This window comes from Notolepis coatsorum (genome assembly GCF_963971535.1).
Source record: "Notolepis coatsorum genome assembly, chromosome: 9".
NCBI lineage: Eukaryota > Metazoa > Chordata > Actinopteri > Aulopiformes > Paralepididae > Notolepis > Notolepis coatsorum.
In genome coordinates this window covers 12591894-12604607 of record NC_140173.1, presented here as the reverse complement: position 1 = coordinate 12604607, position 12714 = coordinate 12591894, and the positions used below count along the sequence as shown (strand labels likewise).

Genomic DNA, 12714 nt, shown 5'->3' with positions numbered 1-12714 from the left:
ACTTTACGAATATTCTTCGCCATACAAGCGCGACCCTAATTCTCATTCTGTAACCTAACGTTGCCTAATAATAATAAATTACCCTCCAATAGTATTTCTGTGTCAATGCCGTGTTCTTGTGGGTGTTCACCATCTATATTTGATGTACTGTCTGGCCAGTAATTAAAGTACATAACTAGCAGTGGTTTAATCTATCACAATCTTTAATACAGTCAGGGTTTTGTAACCCCTCAGTTACAGTTAGGGTTATATTTTTTATTTTATTTTTTAAATTTTATTTCAGATAATGGTTGAAGAAGTGAGTCTTTAATCGACGGCGAAAGATTGGACGGGATTCGGCTGTCCTAACTGGGGTGGGTAGTTCATTCCACCATTGTGGGGCAAGGACTGAGAATAGGCGTGTAGGTGGTGTATATGTGTTTGAGGATGATATCCTTCAAACAGGCAATAGTGATGATATAATTTGGGCAGTGCTGAGCTGGGTTCCTTTCCTCCAGTGTATTTGTCCCCCGGCCCCACCCAATGGCCCCATGCACACACACACACCGAAGTAAAAAAAAACATAAAAAAAAAAATTAAAAAAAAAAAAAAATCGATTTTTTTTTAATGTTCGAAGCTTGTGCCATCGAACGAAGCTTCGAAGTATTTAAGACAGCCCTACTTCTCAGTTACAGTGAGTGACAATATTGTCACAAGGAAAGATGAAATTACATACCTAGGTTCCATGCTAGAGGAAAATCTTTCCTGTGACAAAATGGCATCCAATGTAATAAAAAAAGTCAACCAACGAACTCGATTCTTGTACCGGATCTCCTCTCTGGTAAACAAGAATACCCTGAAGACTCTGGCAGGAGCACTCATTCAAGGGTACTACGACTATGCTTGCACCTCATGGTACCAAAGCACCTCAAAGGCGCTAAAAACTAAATTACAAACATCACAAAACAAACTGGTCAGACTACTGCTTGACCTTACTCCTAGAACCCGCCTCACCCCTGCCCACTTTGACAACCTAGGATGGCTTAGAGTAGACGACAGAGTAGGGCTGGGCGATATAACGATAACGATAAATATCGCGATATATTTTAATAATCGATATCGAATATCGAAATTTAAAAAAAATCGAAAAATCGTTTTTTTTTTTTTTTTTTTTTTTACCTGCAACAGGGCAGTTTTAAAACCAGAGACAGTGGACAGACTTGTCTTTCTTGCCTGCAACTTAAAGTAATGGCTTTGCTTGTCCAAATGACAATACTGACCAAATTCAGATTTATTTTTCTCTTGTCCATTTATTTTGTTTGCTTTCTAATTTAAAATACATTTTGAAACCGTCTGTACACAGTAGGCTATGTGTGCTAGCAGAACTAGACTCCAGTCACGAGTCACAGTGCACATGTGCGGTGGTTTGTCCACCAAAAAAGCGCCAAAAGATCGAAAATAAACTAGCAGAGCCAGAACTGTTCAACTCCTCTGGAGCCACAGCCAGCAGAGAAGCCGGTTTACTTTAGCTTTTAAACCAGCTGCAGCCTGAGAACTGGAGTGTGAGGGGATGTAACACTAAAGATGGCGGCAATGACAAAGAATTGCTGCAAAATAAACATACATCTGTAAAAAAAAAAAAAAAAAAATTATACTTATAACAATTCGATAATTATCGATATCGAGAAATAAAATAAAATTATCATATCGTTATCGCGATATGATTTTTTTCCATATCGCCCAGCCCTACGACAGAGTACAGCAACTTGCAATGGGCCTGGTCTACAAGATACTAGGGGTGGGAATCACCAGTTTCATCACGATATGATATCGATTCTTTGGACAACGATACGATATTTTCCGATATCACAAAGTCTGCCACGATACGATACGATTCGATTCAGGTGCCTGCGATCTATATGAGACGATATTATATGCCCATTTAACACAATCAGTAACATTTAAATCAACAACAAAAAAAGGCAATGGAAATATCATGACATTTTTATTTTTGATCTCTTCCAGACATTTAAATGAAAAACAATCTATTGTTTTTAATACAAATAGACCTCCTGTTCACTGTTTTTGGTTTGTTTCTTTTTTTTCTGATATTAATATCCTATCACAGCGCTGTATTTTGGCTGGAAAAGGCATATTGGGAGTCGGAAGGTGCAGTACCGACCAGATCCTGTTAGTGGGGCTATCTCGAGAATGCAGTAACCCCCCCTCCTTCCCAGTCCCTAGTGGACCTCTGCTGCTCTCTCTATCAGCTTAGCTTAGTTAGCTCACGCTAACGCAACATTAATTTCGGTATTTAACGCGACGTAGGCATAAAGGAATGGCGAGGATGGAAAGCATGTTAGATGCATTTGACCCCTTGTGGGGGAAAAAAACAACAGGCACTTATTTCGGGCAAAATAGGCGGACTCTGAAGCAATGTTGTCTAACGTCTACACACGCTGAGCTGCGCTGAGCTACTGTTGTTGTTGCAGCCAGCCGGGCGGATATGCTCACGAGGGGATTTTCAAAATAAGAGTATCGCAATATGAATCGATCTTTTTACGTTGCATCGATCCTATTTGATAATTGATAATAGATCGATATATCGATCTGGATCGATGTATTGTCCCACCCCTACAAGATACACTACACGACCAAGGTACTAGGGGTGGGTACCTTTCACATTTGAACCGATACGGTACCGGTACCTGTGAATCGATACCGGTACCCAACAGTAACTTTTTTCGGTACTTTAGTCTCAATTTTTTATTTACCTACCTCAGTCGTGAAAAAAATAATCCAAACTTCAAATAACAACAATTTCGACCGTTTTCGGCTTGCCATTGCTCCGACTGCTTTGTTGTTTTTTTTGGTATCTCACTTGAATCGATACTCGGTAGTACCGACGACGTCCGACGTGTTTCGGTTCGGTACCTCAAAAGTACCGAATTCGGTACCCATCCCTACAAGGTACCCATGTACATGTCAAAATACTTCCCAAAGGTCAGTGAATACCACGATCACAACACCAGAGGGAGCTCCACAAATCATGTTAAACCCAGATTCGGCTCAAACAAGGGACTAAACTAGGGATGCACGATAATTATCGGGCCGATATCAGCAATTATGACGTCATCCCGAGAAACCCGATAACGTTATTGATAGCTCCGATAATATATAATACATTTTTTGGTTAAAAGAAATCCGGTGTGGGTGGATTTGGATGAAGGGCGCTTGTTTTTATTATAGCCTCCTCCCGTTTTGCCAGTACTGTGGTACGATTGATAGCGTGTGGTTTAGGAACAGGGAGTTTTTCACAAATCCAGCGCTCCCTTTCTTGGCTGTGACGTAGTCACGTTACATTCGGAGGCAGACAGTCGTTCTGCCAATTACGTCCCACCGCTTGCACCCACCTCTTCTTCTTACCACCAATCAGAAGCTCTCGTTCGTTTATTTACCTCCGGATTGTCAGCCATTACTCTACTCGGAGCTCAGGCTAATAACGTTAGATCCCCGCCAGCCACATTGACAAGTACCAGCGCTTATACATTACTGGCAAATGTCTTGTTGCACTTGTGGCAACGAGCGTTGTCAGCATCGACTTTAGTAAAAATAGACCCAGACTTTTGAATTTCGTTCTGTCCGCCATGATGAGAGCAGAGCTGTCTGTACTCGGCAGCACCCGTGTGTGTGTGTGTGTGAGTGAGTGTGTGTGTGAGCACAGCCCGCTGCTCGCGCAGGCAGAGACACCGAGGCAGGAGAGATATAGAAAACGGCCAACAAGATTAGTTTGCAACGTTTAAATTCCTCAAAAAAAACTCCATAATTTCTCGAGTACCGATAGCAGTACCGATGACGTCAGAGCTTATAAATACTAAAAAAAAAAATAAAAAAAATTGATCAAAAAAAATATAGGAGATATATATATACATTTAAAAAAAATATTATAATACAATAAATATCGGTTATCGATATCGGTTATCGGCTTGAGGAGCATAAAGTTATCGGTATCCGTGTCAAAAAATCAATATCGTGCATCCCTAGACTAAACACGTTTCGCAATTATGCCACATCAATGTGGAACGCCCTACCCAAAGCTGTAAAGGAATGTGAATCACTACCCACTTTCAAAACCACTCTCAAAGAACACCTACGGGAGACTGCAATTCGAAACTGGCCACTGTAAATGTCCTAACCCAACCCCCTCCAATGTACAGTAAATGACCAAGTATGGCTTTGTCAATATTCCAATGTACAGTTTTGCTTGTACAGTTGTACAGTGTCCCCCACCCACCCTCCCCTCCTATCCAACCCCCCCCCCCCCCCCCCCCCCAGCCACTCAACCCCACCCCACCTACCCAACCCCACCTCCCCCAATGTATCTGGTACGTCATAAATGTATAGATGTAGCAGTACTGTCTATCTGTATGTCATGTGTGTCATATATGTTATGATGAATTGAAAATGGGGGACCCTGATGTAAACAAGACGAAAGTCTTTCTCTGGTCTGCATCCCCTTAACAATTGTGTGTATTTATTGAGCTGTACTGTATTGTACCCATTCTGCAAATACAACATCTGCGGCACTGCAGATTTACCCTATTGCATCACCCCGCGGATATGTCCCCCTGTAAAGACTGCTGTGGACATCTACAGATAATAGTCGTACTCGAGACGAAGACATTTAATTTGGAAGAGAATGAGCCGACAATACCATGGACACCAAAGGTGAGACAACAATAGAGGCCATCTAGTCGACTCCAACAAGCTAAGCTAACAGCAGCTAAGGGAACACTAGCCCCAGATACAGAGGGGGAAACTACCGAGATATACCACATAATAGTAACTATTGGAATGAACGTGGAGCAAGACCGAAAACAAACAGCATCCCCTGATAAACAGGAGCAGTTGAAACGAGAGAGAGCTAATGGCTGGCTATGCTAACTAGGCCAACATCAACCACCACGAGTGATAAGAAGCAGCTGTGGACGCTGCTAACAACACAGTAAGAGGAGAACTCCCCTCAAACACTGAAGACATGCAGCTAGAAAACACATTTCAGTCACTACCTGACGAGCCTCCATCAGCAGGAGGACGGGGCTCAGACGTCAGTCCCACTAGAGACACGACCAGGACCGAGGAGCAGCAGCAGGAGGACCGCGTGTAGTCTTCTTCTTCAATGGGTGTAATAATGGCCGACGGCGACGCCGGCTGCCTCTTCTTTAGTCTTTTACCAACGGAGTTGCAGTTCCGCGTTCGGGTTCCGTGATCTGATTGGCCACTGACGCCAAAGCCATTCACGTCAGCCTCCTAGTGGTATAGACCACCGTAACACTTCCGGGATTCTGAAATCTTTGGGGATAGGAGGGAGGGTTTTTAATTGGGTGAGGAGTTTTTTGTCGGGTAGGAAGATTCAGGTTAAAGTGGGGGGGGGGGGGGGTGCTGTCAAGTCAGGTCCAGATTGATTGATTGATTGAAAACTTTATTAACAGATTGCAGAATGGGTACAATACAGTACAGCTCAATACACACAATTGTTAAGGGGATGCAGACCAGAGAAAGACTTTCGTCTTGTTTACATCAGGGTCCCCCATTTTCAATTCATCAGGACATATATGACATACATGACATACAGATAGTCAGTACTGCTACATCTATACATTTATGACATACCAGATTTGCAAATACAGTACTGTTTGTGATACAGAAGGAGTCAGGAAAAGGGAGTATATACATTTGACGTAGAAACTGTACATTGGAGGAGGTTGGGTGGGGGGGGGTTGGGTACACTGGGATATTGACAACCATACTGGGTAATCTACATTGGAGGTGGTTGGGGGGGGGGGCACACTGTATATACAAGCAAAACTGTACATTGAGGGGGGGGGGGGGGGAGACACTGTACAAACAAACAAAATTGTACATTGGACTATTGACAAAACCATACTAGGTAAATGACTGTACATTGGAGGGGGTTGGGTTAGGATATTTACAGGGGCCAGTGTTGAATTGCAGTCTCCCGTAGGTGTCCCTTGAGAGAGGTTTTGAAAGTGGGTAGTGATCCACATTCCTTTACAGCTTTGGGTAGGGCGTTCCACATTGATGTGGCATAATTGCGAAACGTGTTTAGTCCCTTATTTGAGCCGAATCTGGGTTTAACATGATTTGTGGAGCTCCCTCTGGTGTTGTGATCGTGGTATTCACTGACCTTTGGGAAGTATTTTGACATGTACATGGGTACCTTGGTCGTGTAGTGGTTAGTAATGGAACCCCGCAGGGGAGTGTGATTAGCCCACTCCTCTACGTAGTTATGATAAATGATGTATTTGGGGGGGTAGGGGGGGGATTGGAAGGTCTTTGTTTGCGGATGATGGCGCTTTATGGAAGAGGGGGAGGAGTGTAGAGTATGGGGTACGCAAGGTTCAGGAAGCAATAGATAGTGTAGAGCAGTGGGGGTTAGATTGGGGGTGTAGGTTTTCAGTGGAAAAGACGAAGTTTATGGTTTTTACTAGGAAGAGGGTGCAGGAAGGGATAAAGCTTAGGTTATATGGTCAGGAGCTAGAGAGGGTAGCAACATTTAAGTACCTAGGGGTGGTTTTTGACTCTCATCTTACGTGGGAGGGCCATGTTAGGAGGATAGGGGAAAGGGGGAATAAGGTGTTGAATGTAATGAAGTGTTTGGCTGGTAGGGACTGGGGAAGTAGTAGTGAGGCGTTGAGGTCAGTATATGTAGGGTTAGTTAGGGCAATGATAGATTATGGGTGTATAGCGTATGGGTCAGCGGCACAGGTGCATTTGAGGAAGTTGGATGTGCTTCAGGCGCGGGCATTGAGGATCTGTAGTGGGGCTTTTAAGACCACTTCAGTTCCGGCTCTTCAGGTGGCGATGGGGGAGATGCCCTTGGAGATTAGGCGTAGACAGTTAATGGCGAATTATTGGGTGAATCTGCAGGGACATGGGGACTCTCACCCGACTAAGGGGGTTCTGAGGGATTGCTGGGAGAATGGGAAGGGTAAGAAGGAGAATTTTGGCCGGGTAGGGCAGGGAGTGGCGGTGGAGTTTGGAGTGGGGGGTCTTAATATAAGCCCCTCGGTGGTATATCCAGCCGTGGCTCCGTGGTTGTTAGAGTGGCCTGAGGTGGATTGGAGGATGATGGAAGTGAAGAGGTCAGGGGAAAGGGTGGAGGTGGTTAGTGCTTGTGAGGGACTGTTGCGTGATTCGTATGGGGACTTTACAGCTGTGTATACAGATGGGTCGAAGGATCCGGAGTCTGGGGTGTCAGGGTTTGGAGTGGTGGTCCCAGGGAGGGGAGTGGCGGTAAGCCGGAGGACTACGAACGGTCTGGGTGTGTACACAGTTGAGATGGTGGCTGTGCTGGTGGCACTGAGGTGGGTGGAGCAGGCTCGGGTGGGGAAGGTGGTGGTTTGCAGTGATTCAGCATCAGTGTTGGCTAGCTTGAGGTCTTTTAGATCCAGCAGCCGGCAGGATATGCTGTATGAGGTGTTGATGAGTATGACTAGGTGTGTGAGACAAGGGAAAGAGGTGAGATTTTTGTGGGTCCCGGCGCATGTAGGAGTGAGGGGAAATGAGGAGGCGGACAAGTTGGCTAAGGGGGCCTTGAGGAAGGGGGCGGTGGATATGCAGGTTAGGGTCAGTAAGGCTGAGGCGAAGGGGATGATTTGGGAGAGGGCAGTTCAGATGTGGCAGGAGAGGTGGGAGGGGGGGGTAAAAGGGCGTCATTTCTATCAGGTCCAGCGCAGTGTTAGGGGTCGGGAGGGGGGTAGTTTGAGAGATAGGAGGGAGGAAGTAGTGTGGATGAGGTTGAGGCTGGGGCACTGTGGGTTTAATAAAAACCTGAAGCTGGTGGGGAAGCATCAGAGTGGGCTCTGTGAGGGGTGTGAGGAGGAGGAGGAATCAGTGGGGCATGTACTGTTGGAGTGTAGGGCTTATACAGTGCAGAGGAGAGAGATGAAGGGAAAATTGAGGGAGATGGGGGTTAGGGAGCTAGGGATATCGGAAATACTGAGTGGGGGAGGGGGAGATAAGGCGAGGGTGGTGTTGGGGTTTTTGAGAGATGTGGGGGTGTATGATAGGGTTTGAGGGAAAGTGTTAGAGTTGGAAGGTAGATAGAAAGTTGAAATTTACGTGAGTCAGAGAGTGGGATATGTAGTATAATGTAGATGGAGGTTGATAGGGATAGTGAACAGTGTGGTTGTAGGAAGGTGTTTGTAGGTTAGGTAGTTAGGTAGAATAGTGGTTAGAGTGAGGGACTCATAGATTAGGTTTGGATATGGTGGTGATGTTAGGGATGGGTTTTGTTTTTGTTTTTGTTAAACCATTGAAGAAGAAAGAAGAGGGGAGAATGGAAGACTGGCCCGATTTCCGGGTCGGTAGGTGGCGGTAAATGCCCCATTTATGGTGGCCGTCCGCCGTAAAACACCAAAAAGAAGAAGAAGAAGGGATTCTGAAATCAGGGAGGAGATTGCGGGGGGTGCATATGAATGAATGTGGACGAGAGCCGTGATGTAAGTGGTTGCCGATACGGCTGTGGGGGTGCTAGAGACATGATCGAATAGACGTTTATGCGCCTCGCTCTCCTGAACACGGCGTGACCCATAACTAATCGATCAGAACTAAATCGGCAGAGAAAAAGCCCATTTTAAAGCACCTATTCCGTTTGGACATGCGCAGAGTGCCCATGGAGTCTGGACGACGCGAGATGACGCTCGAATGAATGTGGACTGTTCCATCAGAGGGGGGAGCTTCGATGGTCATGTAAGTGGCTACAGACCGCTGCACTTAAATATAAACATTAGTCTACCTGGAGACTCAATGAGGTAATTGTAGATGTCGCCATAAGACACGTCTGGCCATTTAGTGGGATCATTTTTTCATTATCCTGTTCGGCTGGCCACCGAAGCTCCCCCCTCTGATAGAACGGTCCACATTCATTCGAGCGTCATCTCGCGTCGTCCAGACTCCATGGGCACTCTGCGCATGTCCAAGCGGAATAGGTGCTTTAAAATGGGCTTTTTCTCTGCCGATTTAGTTCTGATCGATTAGTTATGGGTCACGCCGTGTTCAGGAGAGCGAGGCGCATAAACGTCTATTCGATCATGTCTCTAGCACCCCCACAGCCGTATCGGCAACCACTTCCATCACGGCTCTCGTCCACATCCATTCATTTGACCCCCGCAATCTCCTCCTTGATTTCAATGTAACGCGGAAGTGTAGTGGTCTATGGTAATTCCTACTAGGTCATATGGGAGTTTTTTATATACCCCGATATCTCCCACTTCGCGTCCCGAAATGCGGAAGTATCGACCATCATGGCAGCAAGCTTGACGGCGATGTCGGCAATACAAGGTAATGGTAAATACAAATCAAAATGATCACTTTGATCACATAATCAGAATAATACAATCATACTGCTGTACTCTTCATATGAAAAACGAGCTATACTTGCTGCTGTTCGTCTACAGTTGATTTTAAAGTAACTTGCTAACGACTTGTAGCAATAGGTTAGCAGTAGGCTAACAGTAGGCTAAGATCGCCATCTTGGATGTGGGCGTTTCCTCGAGTTCAACTTCTTCTTCTTCTTCTTCTATTTGGTGTTTTACGGCGGACGGGCACCAAATTTGGGCCATTTACCGCCACCTACCGACCCGGCGATCGGGCCAGCCTTCCAGTCTCCCCTCTCTAACCACTAGTCTAACTAACTACCTAACCTACAAACACCTTCCTACAACCACACTGTTCACCATCCCTATAAACCTACATCTACATTATACTACATATCCCACTCTCTGACTCATGTATATTTCAACTTTCTATCTAACTTCCAACTCTGACCCTTTCCCCCAGACCCTATCATACACCCCCACATTCCTCAAAACCCCATCACCACCCTCGCCTTATCACCCCCTCCCCCACTCAGTACTTCCGATATCCCCAACTCCCTAACCCCCATCTCCCTCAAACCTTCTGTGATACCCCGCCCGAATAAAGCACCCTATGCACCTCCTCCCACCCCAGCCCTAGGGTGACCACCTGTCCCGCGACTCGCGGGACAGTCCTGATATTGGGCCGTTTGTCCCGCGTCCCGCAACAACAAAGCAATGTCCTGCAATTCAAAGATAAAAAAAAAAAAAAAAACGTATATTTTTTATTTTTTATCTTTCAAAGATTATTATTTAAAAAATGTTTTAAATGTTGTTAATTTAATGCCTCGTTCCAATACCCTCTTATATTTAAAATAAAAAAATCGGGCGACGTCACAAACCAATGCATTGCGCAGCCGAGCAATAGTAGGCCTATCCATCTGCAGGACCACAGCACCAACACATTTAGGACCGCGACACTTTGCGGACCCACACTCTCCAGACCCTCGCTCCCATTGGCTGATTTGGGTCACGTGACCGTCCCACCCAATGGCTGAGTGGAGAGTGTGGGTCCGCAAAGTGTCACGGTCCTGAGAGTATCGGTGCTGTGGTCCTGCAGCAGGATGCATCTCCAGCCGAGGCTGCTGAGCAGCTCACTCGAGTCGCGCAGCGCGCTGCCTGTCACCTGTCCGAGCCGGTGTTCTGCCGAATTCTACTACCTCCTCGAAAACTGCTGCCGTAGCGCGAATCGCCTATATCTTTTGACAGCTGGGTGACGTCACCCTATAGTTCACTCCGAACTCCAACAGGTGTACCGACATGTTATCATCTACAAATACATTCAGCTGCAAAGCCAATTACATGCAAATATTTACATGCTTATACAGTTCAAAAGGTGCAATGAAAAACATATGTTTAAGATATTGTTTAAGATATATCAACAAGACTCAACATGACGATTGTGGGTCATGCGCATGCGTGCGTAAAGCGCAGGAGCGCTGGCAGCAGAATTCGAGGAAGAGTAGAATTTTGCAGAACACCGGGACACTGTCCAGAGGGAAGGGGGCAATAGAATCCGGAGGCTAATATCACCAAAACCGGAGGTGAGTTTAATAAGATTAATAACAAAATGAGCTATATATAGCCTACCGTCTGCGTCGAATATGATATATAGGCATTTAAATAATAAATACATTTATTTAATTTTAATTAGCAATAAAAAAAATTTAAATACGTTTTTTTTTTTTTTTTTTGCCCCTCCCCCCCACCCCCTCCCCCCCCCCCGGTCCCGCATTGTCCCGCAAAAGCAGTGCTGCTATTTTTTAGATCATCAGACAGCACCATCGGATTAAACTCTCATCATTTTCTGCTCTGCATCCCCAAACCGAACTACCACCACAATTTTCCTCACTTCTGCACTAACATTTCCGCTACCCTCACCTTCTGACCCACTCGAGCTATCTCCCCTACCCTTCTTCCTCTTTATCCCCTTCCCACTGTCTCTGCTCCTCTTCTCCACCTTACTCCACCCTTCTCCCCCGCTCTCACCCCCCTCCATACTGTCACCATCTGACTCCCTTCCCCTGTCACGACCGTCCCCGTCCCTATCGACTCCTCCCTCGCTCTCACTACCCTCCACAGCTCCCGACGCCGAAAGCAGTTCATCACAGACCAACAAGGCTGCCACATCCATCTCCTCGTCACCGTTATAGCCATCAAACTCGACCCGGCACTTTTTTCCTTCGATCCAGGAAACAACCCCCGAGTAACTCTTGCCGTCCCCCGAAAACACAGCACGACAGCGAGATCCCACCCTAAACGCCGGTACCGCCTCCACATCTCCGCATAACTTTCTGACATCAACTTCCAAACTCCGCGCCATCACCCTCTCGTCCATCCGCCGACACACTTCCTCCCAATTCTCAGACCCTCCCCCGCCACGCTTCGACTCCGCTTTCTCTCTCTCTCTCTCTCTCCGAGCGACCGGGTCCAACCCTCCTCCGTGCCTTCCTCCTCTCTCCGACGACATCTCAAATGACTCAGCGCCAGCCCTCATCGCATCCGAACGCTGTTCGTCTCCAAAACCCCCCACTGCCCTCCCCCCTCCCTCGAGTTCAACGCGTGAATGCTTCCTAGTTGTAGCAACGAGATGTCATCTGGTTCGTCCGCTTCTTCCCACCTGACGTGAACGCACCATGAGAGCCGTGATGTAAGTGGTTGCAGATACGACTGTGGGGGGCGCTAGAGACATGATCCAATAGACTTTTATGCGCCTGAGTTTCCTGAACAAGGCAAGACCCCTAATCGATCAGAACTAAATCGGTCGGGATCAAGTCCCTTTTCCAGCACCTACTTTGTTTGCATACAGAAAATACTGTACGACGTGGGATTGATTGATCGGAAACTGTTTGCAACTAAACAGATTGCAGAATGGGTACAATACAGTACGGCTCAATACAGACAATTGTTAAGGGGATGCAGACCAGAGAACGACGTTTGTCTTGTTTACATCAGGGTCCCCCATTTTCAATTCATAATGACATTTATGACATACACGACATACAGATATACAGTACTGTTACATTTGTGACATACAAGATATGCAAATATTAAGTACTGTTAAACAGAGATCCTAACAGAAAATATATACATATGAGGGGGAGGAAACTGTACATTAGGAGGGGGTGGGTGGGAGGGGGGGTTTGGACATTTTACGGGGGCCAGTTTAGAATGGCAGCCTCCCGTAGGTGCTCTTTGAGAGCTCTTTGAGAGCACCTATACGGGAGGTGTCGATGTATAGATGTCACTGTCTTCTCTCTCTTGATGTTTCATATAGTTCTGTGGTTTTTTTCTA

At 46.2% G+C, this 12714-nt stretch overlaps 1 protein-coding gene across 1 annotated transcript in view; it reads right to left on the bottom strand.

Annotated features, from left to right (window-relative positions):
* Nucleotides 1-5154, bottom strand: part of LOC311233958 (uncharacterized protein) — a 65968-nt gene extending 60814 nt beyond the window's left edge. Inside the window, exon 1 of the mRNA XM_084321021.1 lies at nucleotides 5049-5154. Within this exon, the coding sequence (XP_084177147.1) occupies nucleotides 5049-5063 (15 nt within the window). The 5' untranslated portion in view covers nucleotides 5064-5154. The remainder of the gene's footprint in view (nucleotides 1-5048) is intronic.
* Between the last annotated feature and the right edge of the window lie 7560 nt (nucleotides 5155-12714).